This window comes from Muntiacus reevesi, chromosome 3 (genome assembly GCF_963930625.1).
Source record: "Muntiacus reevesi chromosome 3, mMunRee1.1, whole genome shotgun sequence".
Taxonomy (NCBI): domain Eukaryota; kingdom Metazoa; phylum Chordata; class Mammalia; order Artiodactyla; family Cervidae; genus Muntiacus; species Muntiacus reevesi.
Genome location: NC_089251.1, coordinates 58338144 through 58360636, shown reverse-complemented (window position 1 = coordinate 58360636; position 22493 = coordinate 58338144). Strand labels below are relative to the sequence as shown.

Below are 22493 nucleotides of genomic sequence, written 5' to 3'. Positions count from 1 at the left end.
ACTCCCACAGCATTCAGTGCTACTGCTATTTGTGGTAATAAATTAAAATTGAAAATCTGTGAAAACGGTTCCATTTTGTGAAGGACCTTAGCTCTCTGCACACCCTCGAGCCCTTTTAATTTTCCTCATGAGTCACGCTGTGCCAACTTAATGAGGTTTGCATTACCAGTTGGTTTCTCTGCACTTTTTAATTATGTTGTTGTCCTGGACAAGGTCTTTGATAACTGGAAGTGGATAGAAAGTTCTCTTACTGGGTTCTGAAATTCTGATGCCAGTCAGGAAGGCCTAAGCCTGTGATCAAACTAGCTCACCAACTTGTTCTGTGTTCTGGGAATTCAGAACCATGGGTTATTGAAGCTGGTTTCCAGTGGATCCCAACATTTCAGGAGAGGGTGTGAACTCAGCCTTGACCTTTGCAGTGGGCTGAGTGTTTTGCTTGTTTGTTCAGTTTTCTTTTTTTCCAACTGCTTTGGACTGCTTGAGAAGATTTACTCTCAGGCAGAGAACCTCAAAGTCAAGACAATTTTGTGGCTTCCTTGAAGCTGATGATGAATAATTCAGATATTACAAGAGGTCCTGCCTTTCCCTTGTTTGTGCTGTGTGTGTGCTCAGTCATGTCAGGCTCTTTGCAACCCCATGAACTGTAGCCCTCCTGGCTCCTCTGTTCATGGGATTCTCCAGGCAAGAATACTGGAGTGGGTTGCCATTCCCTTCTCCAGGGGATCTTGCTGACCCAGAGATTGAACAGTTCTCCTGCATTGTAGGCAGATTTCTTACCACCTGAAACACAAGCAAACCTGACAAACAGGTAAATAAAGATGCTCTGTCTCCCAGGAGTGGAGGCCAGGCGCCTGCTCTATCCAGCTGAACTGCGTATCAGGACGGGTGAGGGGCGACGGCTGTCAGGGGAGGGGATCCCCTTGGCGTTTGGGGGTCTGCAGTTTCAGCCTCTTAGATAGGATCATAGAAAAAGCAAGAGCGTTCCAGAAAAATATCTACTTCTGCTTTCTTGACTATACCAAAGCCTTTGACTATGTGGATCACAGCAAACTGTGGAACATTCTTCAAGAGATGGGAATACCAGACCACCTTACCTGCCTCCTGAGAAGTTTGTATGCAGGTCAAGAAGCAACAGTTAGAACCAGACATGGAACAATGGACTGGTTCTAAATTGGGAAAGGAGTATGTCAAGGCTGTATATTGTCACCTTGCTTATTTAACTTATATGCAGAGTACGTCATGCGAAATGCCAGGCTGGATGAAGCACAAGCTGGAATCAAGATTGCTGGGAGAAATATAAATTACCTCAGATATGCAGATAACACTACCTTTATGGCAGGAAGCAAAGAGGAACTGAAGAACTTTTTGATGAAAGTGAAAGAGGAGAGTGAAAAAGCTGGCTTAAAACTCAACATCCAAAAAACTAAGATCATGGTATACAGTTCCATCACTTCATGGCAAATAGATGGGGAAATAGTCATTTTCTTGGACTCCAAAATCACTGCAGATGGTGACTGCAGCCATGAAATTAAAAGACATTTGTTCCTTGGAAGAAAAGCTATGACCAACCTAGATAGCATATTAAAAAGCAGAGACATTACTTTGCCAACAAAGGTCCACCTAGTCAAAGCTATGGTTTTTCCAGTAGTCATGTACGTATGTGAGAGTTGGACTATAAACAAAGCTGAGCACCAAAGAATTTCTGACTTTAAACTGTGGTGTTGGAGAAGACTTTTGAGAGTCCCTTGTACTGCAAGAAAATCAATCAGTCGATCATAAAGGAAATCAATCCTGAATATTCATTGAAAGAACTGATGCTGAAGCTGAAACTTCAATACCTTGGCCACCTGATGCAAAGAACTGACTCATTGGGAAAGACCCTGATGCTGGGAAAGATTGAAGGTGGGAGGAAAAGGGGACAACAGAGGATGAGATGATTGGATGGCATCACCAACTTGATGGACATGTGTTTGAGCAAGCTCCGGGAATTGGTGATGGTCAGGGCAGCCTGGCATGCTGTAGTCCATGGGGTTGCAAAGAGTTGGACATGACTGAGTGACTGAACTGAACTGAACAACGATCCTACATGTAGGGCAGCAAAGGAGACACAGACGTAAAGAACAGACTTTTGGAGTCTGTGGGAGAAGCCAAGGGTGGGATAATTTGAGAGAATAGCATTGAAACATGTATATTAGCATATGTAAAACAGATGACCAGTGCAAGTTTAATGCGTGAAGCAGGGCACCCAAAGCCGGTGCTCTGGGACAACCCAGAGGGATGAGGTGCGGAGGGAGGTGGGAGGGGGGTTCAGGATGGGGGGACACATGTGCACATGTGATTAATGTCGATGTATAGCAAGATTATCACAATATTGTAAGGTAATTATCCTCCATCAAAATTAATTAATTAATTAAAAAAAAAAAAGACTCCGAGATGTGGGAGCTTACCTAGTCCACCTTTGTGTTGCCAGCTCAAACATTCCTCCTGTAGATCCTGTAGATATTTGTTGAGTAAAAGTTGCTCCTTTCATGGCAGACTTGGGCTTGTTGCCATCAAGCAGTGGAGTTCCACCCACCGACTATCCTCAGGGCTGGGGAGTCAAGGAGAGGGACCGAGGACACTCCTTCCATGAATCCTGCATCTCACAGGGTTGTTACTGTACTCGCTCCCTGGTTCACACTTTTAGGCCACAGTTAACAAGTGTGGGAACAGGAACGTGCTGAGGTCAGACATTTCCTTAGGAGGAGAACTAAGTTGGCTTCTTGGCATGATCTCTGCAGCCCCCAGACTCTCCCCTGAGGGAGGGCTGATGAAGTTTCTTGTCCTGGATTCCATGCTCCCTGCCATCAGCCTTTGTCTCCATCTCTTTCTCCAACACACATCTCACTGCATTCATACCTACAAGAGCGCTCTGGGGGCGCAGCGGGGGATTTCAGTTCCTGACCTCTGCTCGGAGACTCAAACACTGATGCTTACTTTATTATAGCAGGTGCTAACGATTTATGAGCTGTGAAAAGTTTCTTTTCAGTGCACCGGAGGTCAGAACTGGACATTTAATTTGAAACCCATATGGCACTGACTTGACAGTATGGGGAGACCCTTTGTAAACTGTAGAGGGCAGTCGCTGTGAGAGACATGAACTCTGGAGCTAACAGACTAAGTCTCAGATTCCAGGCCTCCACTTTGGAGGAATTTGTGGTCGTTATTCTCTTTTCTTTTCTTCTTTCTGTTCTACTTTTTTTTTTAATTCAGACTTTTAGAGCAGCTTAAGGTTCCCAGCAAAATTAAGCAGAACATATGGAGACTTCCTGTATACCCCTGCCTCACACGTGCACAGCATCCCTATTATCAGCATTCCCCCAGATGATATATTTGTTGCAATCCGATGAACCTGCATTGATGCATCATAATGTCCCAAAGTCCATAGTTAACCTTTGGGTTCACTCTTGGGTTTATACATTCTATGTTGTTGATGTTGTTGTTGTAGTTGCTCATTGTGTCTGACTCTTTTCTGACCCCATGGGCTGTAGCCCTCCAGGCTCCCCTGTCCATGGGATTCTCCAGGCAAGAATCCTGGAGTGGACTGCCATTTCCTTCTCCAGGGGATCCTCCCAACCCGGGATCAAACATGAGTCTCCTGCACTGCAGGCAGACTTCTTAGCATCTGAGCCACCAGGAAAGTTGAAAACTTATGTCCACACAAAAACTCAGCTGCCGCACGTGGACGAGCAGCAAGGACTTGTGGTCGCACTTGGGGCCCACATATTCTCCACCTCTGTTCTGCTGGAGCACACGCTTCATGGTCCTGGTCTCCCTTCCAGCTTCACTTAGAATATACAGAATCAAAGACAAAACTCTGAAGACCTCCAAGAGAGCGACAGGGGAGCCAGAAGCCAAGACTGGGCCTTTGCACGCGGGTTCCTGTAGGGCTCCCGATTGTGTGCCTGTGAAGCCAGCCCGACTAATGTCCCATGAACTCTTAACCTCGGTTTCTCATCATGAAACTGAGGCATTCAGAGCACCCAGCTCACAGGTCATTCTTAGGTTTATCACTGACACAGCAGCACACTTGGAGTCTGTGAGCTCTACCCCTTCTACCACCAGGCAAGGCTTAAACACAGGCAGCTGGTCAGATGCAGCCAGGCCACTCGGTGTCACCTCCAGAACTGAACAGGCTGCACAGAGGTTTCCATAAGTCACGGAGGATGAATCTTATTAGCCCTCTGTAAATGAGTCAGTGCCTGTACAGATGAGCAAGCAAATAAAATTGAGTACCTTCAGCACTTTGAACAGCAAGTGGTTTTATAAAAAGAAAAGACCTGGCTTCCAGCCCCCGTCATTTTCCCCTGGGAGCTCGCACCCTCCTCTGAACCTCAGCACCCTCACCTGTGAAGCGAAAGCCTCTGAGCCTGATGGATCCTGGAGCTTGGACATCATGGTGTAGAGTCTTAAAAAGTGGGGTGCCTAAGATAAAAGTCAAGACATGTGAATGTGTGTAGCAGGACAGCAAACCAGGTTTATCATCACCATCCTGTCATCTGGGCATTGAGAGGCAGCAGCGCTGGAGACCCTGTCCCCGAAGCTGAGCCTTCACCAGCAGGACTGACACCCACGTGCACCTGTCACTGCCATACAGACACCTGTAGTCTGGAAGCCATATGGCACCCTCCTCGAAAGTCTGAACTTGTCCTTCTGCATCTGTCTAAAGGACCCTGAAGCCCTCCAGGTATCTGAACAACCAGGAACCCTGGCATGAATACCCTTGCAGAATAGACTTCTTCTGGGAGGGGTGAGGTACCCCAGTTCCTGCAGCTCCCTTGCCAATGTTCAGGAACTCTGTGCGTGGGAGCTCAGTCGCTTAGACATGCCTGACTCTTTTGTGACCCCATGAACTGTACCTGCCCAGTTCCTCTGTCTATGGGATTTTCCAGGCAAGAATACTGGAGTGGATTGCCATTTCCTCCCCCAGGGGATCTTCCTGACCCACGGGTTGAATTCACATGTCCTGTGTCTCCTACACTGGTAGGCGGGTTCTTTAGCACTGAGCCACCTGAGAAGCCCCTAGGAATTTTGTGAGCCAATTATTAAATGATATTAAAAACAAAAATTGTCAGCTCTCAAAACTCATCGATTCCTAACAGTTTCATCACACCTTCTGCCTTTTCTCCTTCAGGAGTCCTTTGCATCTATTGCATCTGTGTAGTAAAGGCACTGAGATGAGCTTCTGTGTCTGTTCCCACCTCTGAGTTCAATAAGGACACATAAGTAGATTGAAATTGGTGGAAATATTTACACCATAGAAATAGGCAAATGCTAAAAATTAGGTCTCCTCCCCACTCCCCTTGCCTGAGAGCCAGTTTTAAAATTTTTATCTGTACATTGCCGAGCAGGGATGACATTTAGAGAAGTTCCTTTTGAAAGGTTTGTTACAAGCTGTGTTTATCATAGACCATTCCAGAAACCAGTAGAAAGTGTGGAAAAGGAAAAAAGGAAGAAGGGGTGGCCATTCTGGGAGCACCCATGCCTGGAAGTACATGGACTGTGTAGAATCTAATAAAAATCCTCTGGAAGACTGGCTGAGCGGTGTGACGGCACTCACCCTTTCAGAGGAGAGAGAACTGGTGTTTGTGACTCAGCTCCTTAACATCTTCCTTCTGTAGAATGGGAATCTGGGTATGATTTGCAAAGGCAGTAGTGTTCAACGCTATGGGAAAGTTTTTGTAAGCATGATTACACTTTGCTGTTTCTTTCATTCATTTATCTGTGCCTCAGGTGATAAAAGTCCCTTGCCAGTGGAGAAGCAGGCATGGATGCAGGGCTGGGTAGCACAGGAGACAGCCAGGGAGGGTGCCCCAGCTGGTTCCTGAGGAGACAGCCCCCATTTTCCTGCAGAGGACTCAGTTGGGAGCCCAGTGTCACTTGTGGGGTCCAGGGCTGCACAGGGCTGCACGGGTCAGGGTCGGTGTGGCTGGTTTGGGGAGAGGTGATGGGGACTAGGAAGCTGTGGTCAGACAAGCATCTGTGGGTGGTTCTGTGGGTGGTTTGGGGATTCCTGCCAAACCACCTCCTGACCGAATGGGAGGGTGTTGCCTGTTCTCTCTCCTGCCCTGAGCTTTTACTCACTCACGCAGCCATCCAAGGGCCAACATGCAATGCATGCGTGGGCTCTGGGATTTTGCTTCTAGTCTGGAGCAGATGCCAGGAGGTTTCATTTTTTAATTAATTTTTGTTGGAGTGTGGCTGCTTCACACTGTTGGGTCAATTTCTGCTGTATAGCAAAGCGAATATATATACATATAGTTCCCTCTTTTTTGAATTTCCTTCCCATTTAGGTCACCACAGAACATTGAATAGAGTTGAGAACATTGAGTGTGCGATGCAGTAGGTTCTCATTAGCTTTCTATTTTATGGGCTACCTTGGTGGCTCAGACGGTAAAGAATCTGCCTGCAACGCAGGGCACCCATGCGTTTCTCCACTTGCTTGGTGTTTCTCTCGGGAACACGGACCCTGGGGGTCCTACCTGTGAGCTCTGGAAGCCACCTTGTGGTCATCTGCTCCGGGGCCAACCTCAGACCCGTCCTGTGATGAATGGGGGAGCACCTGAGTTCCCCAAGATACCTTGAATTCTGCTGGGATGACTCTATAGACTTTACAGCATAGTCATTCTATTCTTAATTTTCCTCCTGTTCAATTCCTGCAGCACTCTATTCAGCTGCGGGACTTTATAAGATTGCATTTTATGGATGTAAAATATGGTCCAATCTATTTAGTATCATTAGATGACAAGGAATGTGTTGTGAGTAGAAGAGATTTTTGTGGGTTTTTAGCTATTTCCATCTCTTTCCATCACTTAATGACAGAAGACAGAAAGAAGGCGTGCACTTCAGCCCTGGGACCTGTGCTGTCATTGTGACCATGTCCAGTTTTGTATCCACAGGTAGCGTGCTGCATTTCCCTAGACAATGGGTTCCTCTCACTGGGGAGAAGAGGGACTGAGTAGATGAGTGTGTGATGGGGGGGGGGGGGCGCGGTGGAGAGATCATAGAAACAGTACCACCGTCACAACCCCTCAATGATGCAGCATCTTCAACCCACATCCCCAGGGTTCAAGAAATGCAGCTTTATCTAAACTCCCCGAAGCTGTATTTTGAGTGTCTCACTCTCCTGTTTCAATTCCCCTTCTCCTTTCCGTCAGACTGTGTGTTACTCACTCAGTCGTGTCCAACTCTTTGCGACCCCATCCTTGGACTGTACCCTGCCAGGCTCCTCTGTCCATGGGATTTCCCAGGCAAGAATACTGGAGTGTTTTGCCATTCCCTTCTCCAGGGGATATTCCTGACCCAAGGATCAAAAAGGGTTTCCTGCATGCAGGCAGATTCTTTACCATCTGAGCCACCAGGGATAGTTTTTGCCTCCCTTTGGGCAAGGGAAAACCGGCTCAGAAAGTATTCTTCCAAATTTTTGTCCTCCCCTCCGCAGTCCTTGAAATACAGCTTTTGAACTTAAAAGCTGAGAATTAACATAAAAGGCTGCTGGTTCTTCTGTGACAGTCATCCTGGGTCAGAGAAGTTCTGCTCTTTGTCCCTGTGAATTCAGGAAGGTACAGCAAAAGGCAGGGAGGGGGAAGTCAGTCAGGATGCTAGCATCCTGCCAGACTTGTGAACTTGGTTCTGTCTTTCCCACATTACTTTAGGCCTGGGGCAGGGGCGGGAGGGTATGTTTGATGTGTTCAGCATCGCATACCTGGAATCCAGCATGTGTCAGGTATGCACGTATCTGTGGAGTTTATGAATGCATGAAGCAATGGAAAATCAGCACTGTGCTTGTATGCATGCACACCAGACACAAGAACAATTGTGCAGCTCCCAACCAGGGCACAGTGACCCAGTGACTGGCAGTGACCAGAGGTGGGTAGGAACTAGAGTACGTTATCACGGGTGGCCAATCCTCAGAGAAACTTCAGAAACTATTTCATAACCTGGAAACATTTTACTGGTTCTGAAACTGAAAACTGGAGAAGCAGGCTAGACCGAAAACATCCAGACCACATTGGATTTTCCTGAGGTCCACTGAGTCCATGCCAGCTCCTCACACCTTTGCTGAAGTGAGGTCTGCAGATGGAAAACTTGGCTTTGAAGTTCAGGACAGAGTTGAAAGCTCCACACAGAGAAGTGTCTTTAAAGTCTCATGTTTTATATTAAATCTTCAAGTTGATTTCCTATTTGACTCCATGATAAGTGTGTATATGTGTTTTAAAACAAAAATTAATGTCTTTCTCACAGCCTGCTGTGAGCTCAGAGCTCTTTTACGCTTCCATAAATCATTTTAGCTTTGAGCTTTTCTCTTCCAGACTGATAACGCTGTCACATGAAAGTCCTCACCAAAGCTGGAACTCACTGTTAGATTTATATTTTGTGCTGATGTATTGGCAGGAATTATGACCCAAAGAGATCGAGAAACAGAGACATAAATATAAACACAATTAACGAGTTCTTATTCGTGTTTTTACAACTTTCAGGACAAGTTTTATGTTGACAAATTTTGTTATGTTTGAAATCGTAAATACTTGAAATCTGTGTAAAACAAAAATAGTGAGTTTCCAAACTCAGACTGCATGGTTGTGAATATTTTGCCATTTTACTCCAGACATGCTTGAGTGGTGACTCAAGACCCCTCTTCCTCTCACCCAGGCCCTTCCCTCCCTCCTCAAAGGAGCTTCTATCTGCCATTTGTTTTGGAGTTGTCAGATTTTACATAAACAGTAGGATGTGCTGGGTTTGTTTTGCAGCTTCATTTTTGCCTCAGTGCTTTCCTGACATTTATCCACAGTCCTCTGTGCAGACAGAGCTAGAGCAGTAAGCTTGGAGTTTGAGGAAATGGCTTTTGCCCACTTCCGCTCTTGGAGTACACAAGCCTCGTGGGGTGTTTGAAGACTCCTGAGAGGGGGTCTCCGAAGCGCCCTCTTCGCTGGGCTCTTAGGCGAGTATGTGCGTGCTCAGTTGTGTCTGACTCTTTGCAACCCCATGGACCATCGCCCACCAGGTTCCTCTGTCCATGGGATTACCCAGGCAAGAATACTGGAGTGGGTGGCCATTCCCTTCTTCAGGGGAATCTTCCCGACCCAGGAATCAAACTCAGGTCTCCCCCATCGCAGGTGGATTCTTTATCATCTGAACCACCAGTACACATATAACCCCTCCCTCCTGAACCTCTCTCTCAACCCCCACCCACCCTTCTAGGTTATCAGAGCACCGAGCTGAGCTCCCTTATACAACAGCGTCCCACTAGCTATCTACACATAATAGTGTATATATGTCTATGCTACTCTCTCAGCTTTTCCCAACTCTCCTTCCTCCCACTGTGTGCACAAGTCTATTCTCTGTGTCTGCATGGTGTTACTTCTTTACTTTTACACAATACCAAACCTGAACTGAAAACTACTGTGTCTTGAACTCTCACTGTGGGCCAGGTACTGTGGTAGGTCTTGTAGACCAGTGAGGGTTAGGACACGCATGGTGCGTGTTGAATAAAGAAGCTGAGGCTTCACGGATTTATCTAACATGACAAGAAGGCTCAGAACAGGCTGTCCGACCTCAGGACCTTCTGGTCAGCTACACACTGTAGAGTCTGGGTCTCATTGTCCAACCCGCAGTCTGGACTCGGGGGCGGTGTCCCTGAGCTGCCCCTGGGTGGTGCCAGCATCCCCTACCACTGCCTCCCATCTCCTGCTGGTGATGCCCCGGACCCTCTCAGACGAGGAAGGGAGGCCTGCACTTCTTGAGGAAGCAGGGTTCCTGCTGGCTGGAGGCCTCCTTGTAAGGACCACCTGCTGGCCACTGACACCTTCACCGCGAATCTGGGAGAAACTTTACATCCCCATGGCAGTATGCCACTTCCCATCCTTCCCATCACCATGAGTGTCAAAGCTACTTCAGCCGTGAGCCTTGGCACATTACTGGTATAAAGTGTGCTGATTATCGTAAAACAAACAGACCACTGTGTCCGGAGCAGATGGGTGTGATTCAGGCAGCCAGAGACCCCAGCTGGCAGGCAGCTTGTGCATCTCTGAACAGCCAGAAACAAGCTTCCCAACCTCCCTGCCCTGCCACCACCTGCTGCCCCCTTTGCAGAAAATTCTGAGAGCTAAAAGCTGCCCGGGGCCACTCGCCTGGTGTGAGCCTTTGCCTCTTATTTATTTGTTATACTTTTTATTTTCTATTGGGTATAACTGATTAACAATGTTATGATACTTTCAGGTGAATAGGGAAGGGACTCAGCCAGCTATACATATGTATCCATTCTCCCCTAAACTCCGCTCCTATCCAGGCTGCCACATAACATTAAGCAGAGTTCCCTCTGCTGTACAGGAGGTCCTTGTTGCTTATCCATTTTAAATCCAGCAAGTCTCTGCCTTTTCAACCATTTTCCACCTGCCCTGCCGCCCGAGGACAGACCTCAAACTGCTGAGGAAGATGGTCCCATTGAGAGGGCATGTCCCTGTCCAGCTGGGCATCCCACCACTCCTGGTCGCCCGTGTGTGTACCAGACAGCCAGGCTCACCATCCTGGCCAGAAGGGACTGAGCCCCCCACCCAGCTCCACTCTGTCTCTGAGGGTCCACCTCTGGTCCCCTCCTCTTTGAAGCAACCAGGATGACCTCAATCCCGGTCGCTCCTCTGTCCATTCACCCATCTTGGGACATTGAAGGCAGTCAGAATCATCACTTTGTCTTCCTACCGAGAGAGCAAACCGCCTGGGATCAGGGACCTCCACACCTGGAGTTCCTCTAAAAGTGTTGGGGGCTGGCCTCCCCTTCTGATGGGCAGAATTTGTGTGATTGGCCAGCCGGGCAAGGCTCTCCAGTGGCTGCCAGCTCAGAGCCCTGTAGATTCTGTGAACATAAAAAAGAATGTTAGGGGAAACAGAATTTTAGGGGACCACGTGATTCCACCAATGCAGGGACCTAGGCTAGAATTCAGCATGGTATTTGTGGCAGAGAGGGACAAAAATTTCATTAAAATTTTAAGCAAGGTGCACCTTCCCCAGCTTTGAGATATAATAGAAAAACATGGGACTCTGGAACGGTGTAGAAGAAGGGAACCATTCAGAGCCAAATGAGATTAATAATGTTTGTAAGGAGTTTGTTATAAACATTGTGTGTGTTCAGTCACTCAGTTGTGTCTGACTCTTTGCAACCCCATGGACTGTAGGCCAGGCTCCTCTGTCCATGGGATTTCCCAGGTAAGAATACTGGAGTGGGTAAAACTGAGAATGAAGAATTAAAATGAGCCGGTATAGACACAGTGACTGGTTTGTGGGGTCACCTGCTGATAGCAGCAAGTGATGCTGGTCTGGTCCACGTCCCTGACATCAGCTGTTCATAATCCACCCTGCCCCCGCCTGACCTAACGTGACCCCACGTTAGGGGTATCCTTTGCTGGGAGTCACTCATAGGACATCAAGTGGCTCACCTCTTCTGCGCTGAAATTGCCCCAGTGACCACATTTTGCACTTGACGGGAAGCCTGGTGCTAAGGTTTGTAACTTACACGTTTGCCTGGCGTGCTCCCTCTAGTGGTCCAGCCCCAGTAGCATCCTTCCTCCCATCTTGAACTGCCGCATCCTTTTGAGGGCCTGGGGTCACGAGGACACTGACCAGAAGCTGCCAGCAGTGAGCTGCCCCTCCTTCTGAGGATGAATTGCCATCCTGCTGGTAAGAAGGAGACAGAGAAGGGGCTATCCTCCCACCAGGAGTTCTGCTCGACCTGTCTGACCTTTTCCTTTCTATTCTGACATTAGCCTATGAATGGGCTGAAATGGAGAGAGGATGCCCTAAGGAGTGAACTGTTATTGACCTTGAGGATTCTTCACGTTTATAAACAATGAAAAAAAGAAAGTGGGTCCTCTGTGAAGAGAAGGCCTGAGGTGCTGGAGAGACTGCAGCACTCCCTCCAGGGCAGTCGCCTCCAGTGCTTGGCAGACTGAGTGTTTTCTTGAAGATGTGATGATAGCTAATTTTAGAAAAATGATTCTTGAAAGAAAATGACTCCTGAAGGCTGTTAAGATGCACGAGTGCCTCACTGTAGCTCATACACCACATCTTCTTTATTATTATCTCAGTGTTAAAACAAATACTTAGGTTTTAGACAACAACACACACACACAAATAGGGCACGAGAGTTTCTCAAACAAGAGAAAACCTGGGCGAATGGCAGTTGTGGCAGACACATCCATCAACTTGTGTGTTTAAAAAAAAACTCTCCATTCAAGAAAACCAGCGATGAAGCTTGTCAACCTCAGGGGGTAGGAAGGACAGTATTGAAGAAGCAAAGCCCAGGAGTAACTTCTCTTTCATTGGTGTCATTGCTTAATCACTGAGTTGTGTCCTAATCTTGCGACCCCGTGGACTGTAGCCCGCCAGGATTCTCTGTCCATGGGATTCTCCAGGCAAGAATACTGCAATGGTTGCCATTTCCTTCTCCAGGAGATCTTCCTGATCCAGGGATCAAACCCACATCTCCTGCATTTGTAGGTGGATTCTTTACCACTGAACCACCAGGGAAGCCCTAAGTTCTCTTTAGCCTTGAACAAAATATGATGGTATTAACCCCAGCTCCCTCAGCTGCTGGAGAATCCCATGGACAGAGGAGCTTGGTGGGCTACAGTCCATAGAGTTATAAAGAGCCGGACACAACTGAAGTGACTGAGCACAAACACACGCAGTCCTCAGCTGCATCGTGGTGTTGGTCTGTGCCAGCGCTTATATTGCATAATTTCATTGGACAACTTATCACAAATTGTGCCTTTTCGAGAATGTGATTTCTTTCTGAATGACTTGAAGGAGCATCTGAATACTCTATGCTTTTGTGGAACATCCATGCGGAAATGGGACTCATTTCTCTGAGAATTAGTATATAAGATTTGGGCATCAGAATTCCAGAGCAGGTAGACCCACTGATTTCTTGCAGTGGGTCACTTTTTTGTTTTGTCTCTAATTCTTGTCCGCATGTTAGGTTTCCTAGAAGCTTGGCTGCAAAGGTGACAGAAAGTGGGTAAAAGGTGAGAACAGAGAAAATTGGTTGAAATAGGCAGAGAGCACCCAATTGGAACTTATGCCCTAGCACGGCCAGATGCTGATGTTGGAATCCTAAAAGGAAAAGAGAAATCCATACAGCACAGGCCATGCTTCTCACCTGGTCAACAGGACCTCAACAGCCTCAGTCAAAGATACCATCCCAGAAAAGGCTGCGTGTGCTCCATTAAGGAGCCCCTTTTCATCACTGCCTGGGGAGCAATGATTTGTCTGATGAGCTTCTTTTTGTATGTCCCTGGTGCCATTCACGTCCCCCTGCTGATGATGAGATAGATCAGTGAGAATTACAGACACTATCCATTTGAGCTGTATCATCACAGCATTTCAGGTGTACTATACTAATGGGGGGAAAATGTATTTTCTCTCATTTATCCAACATTTCTCCTATTAGACCATGTGCTCAGTTGCTCAGTCATGTCCAGCTCTTTGCACCCCCATGGACTATTGCCCGCCAGGCTTCTCTGTCCATGGGTTTCTCCATGCAAGAATACTGGGGTGGGTTGCCATTTTCTATTTGACCCCTGACCCAGGGGTCGAGCCTACATCTCCTGCATTGGCAGGCAGATTCTTTCCCACTGAGCCACCCGGAAACCCTATTAGGCTGAATGGTTATTTTAAGGCAAAGACTGATCCAGGCTCTGACTCTGACAGCATCCTTCACCTCTGTGTCCTGGATCTTTGCAAAAGTACCGATGACTGGGGCCATGACACATGTAATGATTTCTGCAGCCTGTTGCTAGCAGAGCATCTGCACCACCTAGAGATTTCCTCATTTTGGAGGACGTTTCCTTCATTGGCGGCAGAGGTTTGCAGTGACAGAGGCTGCAGGCACAGCTGCAGTTTATTAACAGTTGAAGCCTCACCCGGAGCAGAGGCAGCGAACCCATGCCTTCAGGTTATTACCAAGCATCAGGTGCGGAAGTCTCACCTGATGAGAAGTCATCCTGTACCTAGGGATGATGTTCGTCTCTCCATGTCCAAGGCCTCACAGGCCCACCCTTCCACCTCCCAGAGACCTGTGGAGGGACCCTCACATCCCCCAGGGTCCTGGCCCCTCGCAGCCCTGTCCGTCCTGTAGGGCTTCTCCTTTCCTCCTTTCGAGTCCCCAGACATCCTCTCATCACATCCTTCCATTTCACATCTCTCACTTCCCCATGAGGGAAAGGGTTTCTCAAGTCTTCTGCTGGGAGTCAGGCATATCCATGTGTGGATATGCAGGCTGTGTGTGTGATGCCCTGAGTGTGCTGTGGGGTGTGGTAGGTCCCCTCCCAGCTCAGTTCCCATGGCCTCCTGACCCTGCTGAATGGAGGCAACTGGGTGTTGTTCTGGCCCCCAGCTCCTCCTCAGGAGGTCAAGGCTTCACCAACCCCAGCCCTGTGCACACCCCTAACTTTGACTCAGAAGCGAATGCTGAAATAAGAAACCTGTGTTTCCTTTCTTTAGTGACCTGCCAGGATTAGCTCAAAACTAATCCCAGTGCAGCCAGCAGTAATGAGGATTTCCAGCCAGGAGCAGAAAGACTGACTGCCTTTTAAATTAGCAACTACTGCCTTACTGTAATACAAAGAATTGGTCTTTGTCCCAGTTCTACAAATGGAGCTTCTAAAACCCTTGGCATCGCCTGAGTTATAAGAGGGTCTTTGTTGTGCTAAAGAGGTGAGTCTCGGTGAACCTCCCAGGATGCGGGCAATCACCAGAAAGACCAATCCAGTGATGAGACGGTGGGGGCTTTGGGCCAGCCTGACCTCTGGAGATGGGAAGGCAACTGAAGTTTGAATTCAGTCACACGGCCAAGTATTCAGTCAGTGATGTCCACCTAATGAAACCGCAACTAAACTCGGGTCCAGGAGCTTTGTGACATGCAACATATGTCATGCAACACATGCATGTCCCTCATGTGACATCCCTAGACCCCAGGTATAGAGAGCCTGGAACCTCCGCCCTTGGGACAACCCCCACCCAGCCCTCAGACTCTGTGTATCCCTTTCCCAGAGACTGTGATCACTGGTTTATATTAATATTAGTGCTTTCCTGAGTTCTGCCAGTCTGTTTAGCAAATCTTCAAACCTAAGGGTCTCATGGGGAGCCCCCAGATTGGTAGCCAAACTGCCAGAAGTGCAGGTAGTCTGCGGAGCCCACTCCAGGCTGGTGTCTGAAGTAGGCCCATCGCGTGGGACTGAGTCTTTTCCCCGTGGGGGCCCCGCTAGCTGCGGTGGTTGGTGTCAGAGCAATGCGGCATGGTGCTCAGCTGGATGAAACACAGAATAACTGTTATTAAGGGTAATTTTGTGATTGCTAATAGAAATGTTGAGATCCTGGAAACAACTTTTTGATCATCAGGCTGGGGCATCACAGTTTGAAGCGCAGGCTCCTGAGTGGACAGGTTTTGGGAGATCATTTAGCAGTTGCTGCTCAGTGTGGTCTCTAGGCAGTGTCTGTCTGGAGACACTGCTCGTTGGCTGTCCCTCAAGAGTTATGGACAGAACTTGGTGGTGAGCCCTGAGAAGCTTTTCCGGCACCAGGACATTGCCGAGACAGTCAGGAATGGAAATATGTATTCAGAGCCCCACAATTTGGCATATTTAGAATAGACAGCCTCATCTGGTACCATTAGATGGAGTCAGAACTTAGCATTAAAAGTGTGAGCAGGTGGCTTTTTTGGTGCTGTCTACTGCATGCTACCTCTGTGACTCTGGGCAAGTTACTTAACCCCTCTAGGCTTCAACCCCCTCCTCTATAAAATGGACATAGCAGTGTTTTCTACTTACTAGGTGCTGAGCTAAGTCGCTTCAGTGGTGTCCAACTCTGTGCAACCCACGGACTGTAGCCCACCAGCCTCTTCTGTCCATGGAATTTTCCAGGCAAGAATACTGGAGTGGGTTGCCATTTCCTCCTCCAGGGGCTCTTCCCAACCCAGGGAATGAACCTGAATCTCTTATGTCTCCTTCATTGGCAGGTGGATTCTTTACCACTAGCGCCACCTGGGAAGCCCGACTGGGTTCTGGGAAGACCAAATAAGATAATGAAGGAAACATGAAGTGAGCACAGGGTCTGACAGAGAGCAAGTTAACTGCTGGCACTATTGTACATTCGTTCGCTGGCATGAGTGTGTCTGGCTTGGTGAGACCATGCTCTGTGTGTGGGTTTGATGTGTGGCTGCGAAGGAAATCTACAGCCTTGCTTTCATGTGTCAAGCAGACAGCTTTTCAGAAGTCACAACTTAAAAAACACTTCAGTGAATGTTGCTCTTCACATAATCCCTCTGAGAGGCTAGACTCGTCTCAAGGGTGCATGACTGTTGAGGCATTTGGGGAACTTCTCATCTGAGTTTTCTAGCAGAGCCTGTTCCAATGATCATTTCTGATATAACCAATCAGCTCCAGACCTGTGGCTCAGAAGAGCAACCTCTATCACTTTAAACCAGTGTCTTTATCACACCTGGTTCTGAGGGTTATCTGGCTCCACTGGGTTTCCACTTGGGGTCTTACATGCAGCTGCCGCCAGAGGCTGGACAGAGCTGGAATCACCTGATCATTCCACTGGGCTGGAGTCCAGGATGGTAGTGGGCTGGGACAACTGGACACCCAGGGTTCAGCTGGGCATCTCTCAGTCCGCGGAGAGATGTCTGCTTCTGCTGGTGACTACTTCCTCTCTTGTGAGCATTTTAAAGGCAGGACATGGGAGCTACTGGATCTGAGCCTGGTAACTGGTCAGAGCACTCCCCCTGCTCAAATGGGAGAGACCCAGACCCACCTCTCCATGGGAAGAGAGTGAAGGACCCATGTCTATCTGTAATCAGCTACAGGGCCATAAGGCGTGTGGGTTTCTCACCCTGGCACATCTTTTTTTTTCCATGAGAGACCGTGTGTAGTTTTCTCAGGTGACCACACTGATCTAGGGATCGCCCACTTGGTTTCAGTTCTTATCTAAGTAAAACCCCTGCCCTTGCATGAAAACCTCTCTTCATCTGCTCCCTTATTTAAAATTTCAACATTTGTCCATCTTGCTCTATCAGAGGCTGGTGGTGAGGGTGAACATCTGGGGGTGTTTTGAGGTCCGCAGACACCTTAACATAACCCCCTGCAGCCTCAGTGGCTGGGTCATTGCTTACTAGGGACTATAGGGGCACTGCACTTACTGGGGACCATTGGGGAACTGTGGGGAAGTTTCACTTAGAAGCACTTGGCCCTTTGGTGTACAGGATCTGAGCTCTGAGCCACTGTTCTGATGAGCAGGTGAGAGAGGGTAACCCTGACTGAGCCCTGCTGCCAGCTTCACCAAACTGAAATCTGGAACCAGCTGCAGGGAGGGGTCGGGGAGGCAGGGCAGGGGGGCGAATTAGGCAGTCATGGTGGTGGGCAGGCAGACACAACACCAAGGTGCCTTGGGTAGTTCTCCAAGGTACACCGGGCTCACCTCCCCTCTCCCAAGACCCTGGGCTGAGGGGATGTGACTTCTTGTTCTGCAGGCGTCCAGAGTGGGGGTATATGAGCGCTGAATTTAGCCGGAGGTCCAGGCCATCCTGGTTTCTGATGCTCCTTCCAACCGTCCCCAGAGACCCTCTAGGATGGACTGTCCCCAGCGCTGTCCTGCGTGGCTCACTGTGACACCCTCTGTTTTCAGGTCCAGCCCGCCACCTCGGGACACAAGCACTGAGCCCGTGGACCTGCCATGAAACCGCACCTGAAGCAATGGAGACAAGGAATGCTCTGCGGGGTGTTTGCGTGGGGGCTCCTCTTTGTGGTGATCTTCCTCTACTTCACCGACAGCAGCCCAGCCAAGCCCGCGCCCAGCTCCTTCTCCTTCCTGGAGACCCGGAGGCTGCTGCCCGCACAAGGAAGGCAGCGGGCCATCATGGGGGCCTCGGAGGGCCTGCCCGAGGGCGCAGACTCGCGGCGGGGGTCTCCCCGGGGACTCCCATCCGGCCCCCTGCGGACGTGGGCCGGCGATGGCTTTGAACATGAACAAGAGTTTCTTTCGGCCCAGACAGGGAGAACGTCCCTAAGCGCTTTTCTCCCGGAGGACCCCGCTCCGGGCACGTCGGGGCGCCTCTCCCCTGGGGACCCAGGCCCGGAGGGGGCTCAGCCGCCACGCGCAGCCCTGGGACGGCGGGCGAAGCGAGGGCCCCGGAGGCAGGGCCGGAGCGCGGGGGGCGAGGACGGGGAGCGGCTGTACTCGTCCATGTCCCGGGCCCTGCTGCGACGGCTTTGGAAGGGCGACGCGTCGGCGCGCATGCTGCACCCGCGCCTGCAGAAGGCCATGGGTGCCTACCTGCGCGCCAACAAGCACGGCGTGCGCTTCCGGGGGCGCCGCGCGGCCGGGCGGAGCCGCACCGAGCTGCTGTGCGCCTTGCGGGGCCGCGTGCAGGTGCGCACCCTGGACGGCACTGAGCCGCCATTCTCGGCGCTCGGCTGGCGCGCGCTGGTCCCTCCGGTGCCACTCAGCCGGCTGCTCCCACGCGGGCTCCGGACCTGCGCCGTGGTCACGTCGGCAGGCGCCATCCTCAACTCGTCGCTGGGCGAGGAGATAGGTGGGTCCCCGGGGCCACCCGACCCCCACCCCCAGCCTGACACTGTGTTTCTGGAGAGTTTTGGGTCTTCTTCTTTCCCTGGGACCAAATGAACCCAGGTGAATCCAGCAGAGGTCTCCTTTTATTGTTGTTTAGTCGCTAAGTCACATCCAACTCTTTCTGACCCCATGGACCGAAGGCCACCAGGCTCCTCTGTCCATGGGATTCACCAAGCAAGAATACTGGAATAGGTATTCTTACTGGAATACTAGAATGGGTAGTCATTCCCACCTCCAAGGATGGAACCTGCATCTCCTGTGTCTCCTGCATTGCTGTAGAGAGAAAGGTTAATTTTAAGGCCTCCTCCCTGCTCTTGTGGGGGCTGGGAAGCCTGAAGGCCACTGGACAGGCAGGTAGGCTGGCTGGAAATGCATGTAAGGGTTGTTGTTGCAGCCTGGAGCCCCAAAGTTACGGGGCAGGCTGGTGGTGGGCAGCTCAGGAGAGTTCCCACATCTAGATGCAGAGTCCCTTCTTCTCAGGAAACTGTGATCTAGTTTCAGGCCCTCGACACCCCCAGTGCCCAGCCCAGCCAGCTGCAGCACCAGTGACCCGGTAGCTCCTCCACTCCTTTGGCAGACACACAGCCCCTCCTCTGGGCAGGTTTCTGTACCAGGTGCCAAGAAATCAAGTGCCTACTGGACGCAGCCTCGGGCCTCGAGGCCAGATGTAAAACCACACCCCAGTAACTCCTCAAGGTGGACGGTGTTTGCTCAGTCCCCCTGGATGCGATCTGCAGAGGTCACTACCCCATGTACAGAAAGGAGTCATCACCACCTCTGGGGCCGGGGCATTTTCCATGTCCTCTAGGAGTGGCTGATGCCCCATCACCAGGCTGCACCAGACCCACACCCACAGGATCTCAGCAATGAGCAATGAATCTGAAATTTTTAAGACGTTGAAAAAAAAAAAAAACAAAGCTCAAGCCTGGGCTTGCGGCCTGTAGTCCCAGTGTCCCGGTGCTGACATTAAGCAGGCTCATAATCACGTTGTCCGAGTGTCACAGAAACTTGCAGCCAGAGCTGAGCAGAGCGGCTGCTTCCAATTAGGAGGGAGCTCTGGCTCAGAGGCCCCTGGGGTGAAGTAAAGCCACACTTCCCTTTGGTTCCCAGGACATGATTAATCACAGAAGGAGGAATTTAAGCAGCACGCTTTAAAGCAGGCGCCGACTTGCTCTTGGTTTTGTTTTTTTGCTTTCTTTTAAGCCCCACTGCCTCCTACCTGTGCGTTTGCATTGCTTTCATCCATCAGGCAGAACTCCCTCACTCTTTATTCGGGCGTAAATATCCCCAACCAGAGTCTTGTAAATTCTCTTCTATTCGACCAGAGTCTTATAAATTCTTTTCTGTTCAGAATTCAGAAGAGAGTATGAACGGCACTGGCAATTCCATGTTTCTGGGGAACACAATGTGTCAGTTATATCTTTCTTAGTTACTGGCAAGCAGATTTAATTGACAGCATCTGCACTCACACAAAGGTTCATGATTAGAATTGTAGAAAGGTACATGAAGAACAAACACTTGGAAAATTTTTAAAATTCTCTGTTGTTTTGCTTCAATTCCCTTGAATTAAGTTTTGTATCTGCCTTTTTAAGAATATATAATATAGCACAATTCCATATGTAAAGAAAAGAAGCCTTCCGTTTTCACAAGCTGGCATCTCTCAGCATCAGCCCTCGTGATGCCAGGTGCTGACATGAACTGAATGTACACACAGTTATCAGTACACAGTTGTTAACACCTCTCTTGATGAGAACAAAGTCACAGAGCCAATTTCTTCAGGAAGATTGGAATTGGGCATGTTGTGTGTTAGTGGCTCAGTCGTGTCTGACCCTCTGCAACCCCATGGACTGTAGCCCACCAGCCTTCTTTGTCCATGGAATTCGCCAGGCAGGAATATAAGAGTGGATAGCCATTCCCTTCTCCAGGGGAGTTTCCTGATCCAGGGATTGAACCCACATCTCCCTCATTGCAGGCAGATTCTCTACCATCTGAGCCACCAATAGGGCATGCTGTACTGTTTAACTAAAGTTATCTTAACCCCTAAGCATCTATTGTACTTGTGAATTGGCTAAGTGACGATCAGAAGACTTGCAGGAGGTTGTGGTCTTATGAGGGCGGAGCTAGAAACTCTCCCCGGGCCCCCTCCCCAAGGGAACCAGGGATGCCCCAGGGTTGCATGTACCTGCCCCCTCAGAAGCTCCCTCCCCTGGCTGCTGCGGTGCCATGGTGCTTCCCCAGTTCTGTTGCACTGAGTCATACCTTGTCATTGTTTTTGAGAACACTGTAGCAGCTGTAAACACCTCCACTTTGAATATGTTACTGAAAAGCAAACTGAACTGTTTTGGAAACATGGGACACTCTTTGCTGGAGTCATGAGATGATCTTTTTTCACCTGTTCTGTAAATAATAATTATTTGTGAGCTCACTAGCAGCCATCCTGGGGAAGCACGCTCTAGACAAGAAACGTCTGCCCTGAGCTAACAGGCATCGCCTAGAATGCAAGATCAAGTCTGTTCCTTGAGACTCAGATTCCGGCCAGCGTGTGGGAAATGGGAGGATGGAGAGAAGCCTTCCTCTTCAGGGAGGGGACGTCTTCCTGGCTGAACTTGGAATTTGGCATCCTGTTACCATTGCTTAAAAAAGCAAGAGAGCAGGTCATATAGCCATTCAACAACCATGGTCCCCAACTCTTCACCAGCTACTATGCTCACCACTAGTGATGGAAAGATGGATGAGGCCCAGCCCTAACCCTCAAATCTTCTGCTGTCTGGTGGGAGAGACAGACTATAAAGAGACACTTCTGGTATCACAGTTAGAAGGACAGAGAGACACGTAGACAGACAGGGAAGAAATGACCTTGGAATCCGGCCACCCCTTGAGGGCTGAGAGGTAAATCCAGGCCGAAGGCCAGCAGAGCAGGTGGACAAGAAAAACAGTTCAATGTGTCGGTGATGAGGGAAAGCACAAGGGGCTGGGGGTGGACAGCCAATAGATAAGCTGGACCAGTGGCAGGTCAGCCCCATGCTCTCATATGTCATTCTCCAGAAGTTAGACTTCACATAATGATTGTAATAGTAGGTACCACGTATAGTTGGATGGCATCATCGACTCAATGGATATGAGTTTGAGTAAACTCCAAGAGATAGTGAAGGACAGGGAAGCCTGGAGAGTTGCAGTTCATGCGGCCACAAAGAGTTGGACACGACTTAGCAACTGAACAACAGTAATGTGTAGGGTCTTTACTTCAGGGAAGTTCCCAACCTCCATGCTTTTTATGTGTTAACTAGCCTTGTGATGCCAAGTGACAGACAAGATTATTCCCATTTTGTAGATAAAGGAAACCAATGAACCTCGAGACACAGAGGGTGGAGCCGGGTTTGAACTCCAGTCTGGGTCTCAGAAACTCCGACTCCATCCCTGGCTTCCTAGTGCAGAACTCTGAAATCTTAAAGCAGAGGAGTGATGGATCAGGGTCTCATTAGGGAAAGATTGCTCCAGAGCCAAGATTGGAGCAAGCACACTCTGAAAGTCCCAATTAGGTGAGAAAGACCTGGGTGGCAGGCTTGGGAGGAAGAACTGTCTCTTTGGCAGGCTGTTCCCCGGAGACTGGGGCATGGGCTGCCTCTGCAGATTTCTGCCCTCAGGAAGGGATGGGGGCTCTGGGAATGCAGTGACCTGGGCTGGGTCTGGATTTCATGCTGCTGCACCTTCTGGCTGGCTGCTCCCTGCAGGGTTTTCATCTTCCTCAGTGATGCGCTGAGCCTGGCTCTGTTCTCAAGGTCAATGTGAAGTGGCTCTTGTCTGGAAACATGTCCTCCAGAAATGACTGACTC

At 49.5% G+C, this 22493-nt stretch overlaps 1 protein-coding gene across 2 annotated transcripts in view; it reads left to right on the top strand.

Moving 5' to 3' along the window:
* ST6GAL2 (ST6 beta-galactoside alpha-2,6-sialyltransferase 2) overlaps positions 1-22493 on the top strand; it is a 55295-nt gene that overhangs the window by 9254 nt on the left and 23548 nt on the right. For both annotated transcript variants that reach the window (XM_065929191.1, XM_065929190.1), the window contains exon 2: positions 17716-18622. In XM_065929191.1, coding sequence (XP_065785263.1) covers positions 17764-18622 — 859 coding nt within the window. In that variant the 5' untranslated portion in view covers positions 17716-17763. The remainder of the gene's footprint in view (positions 1-17715; positions 18623-22493) is intronic.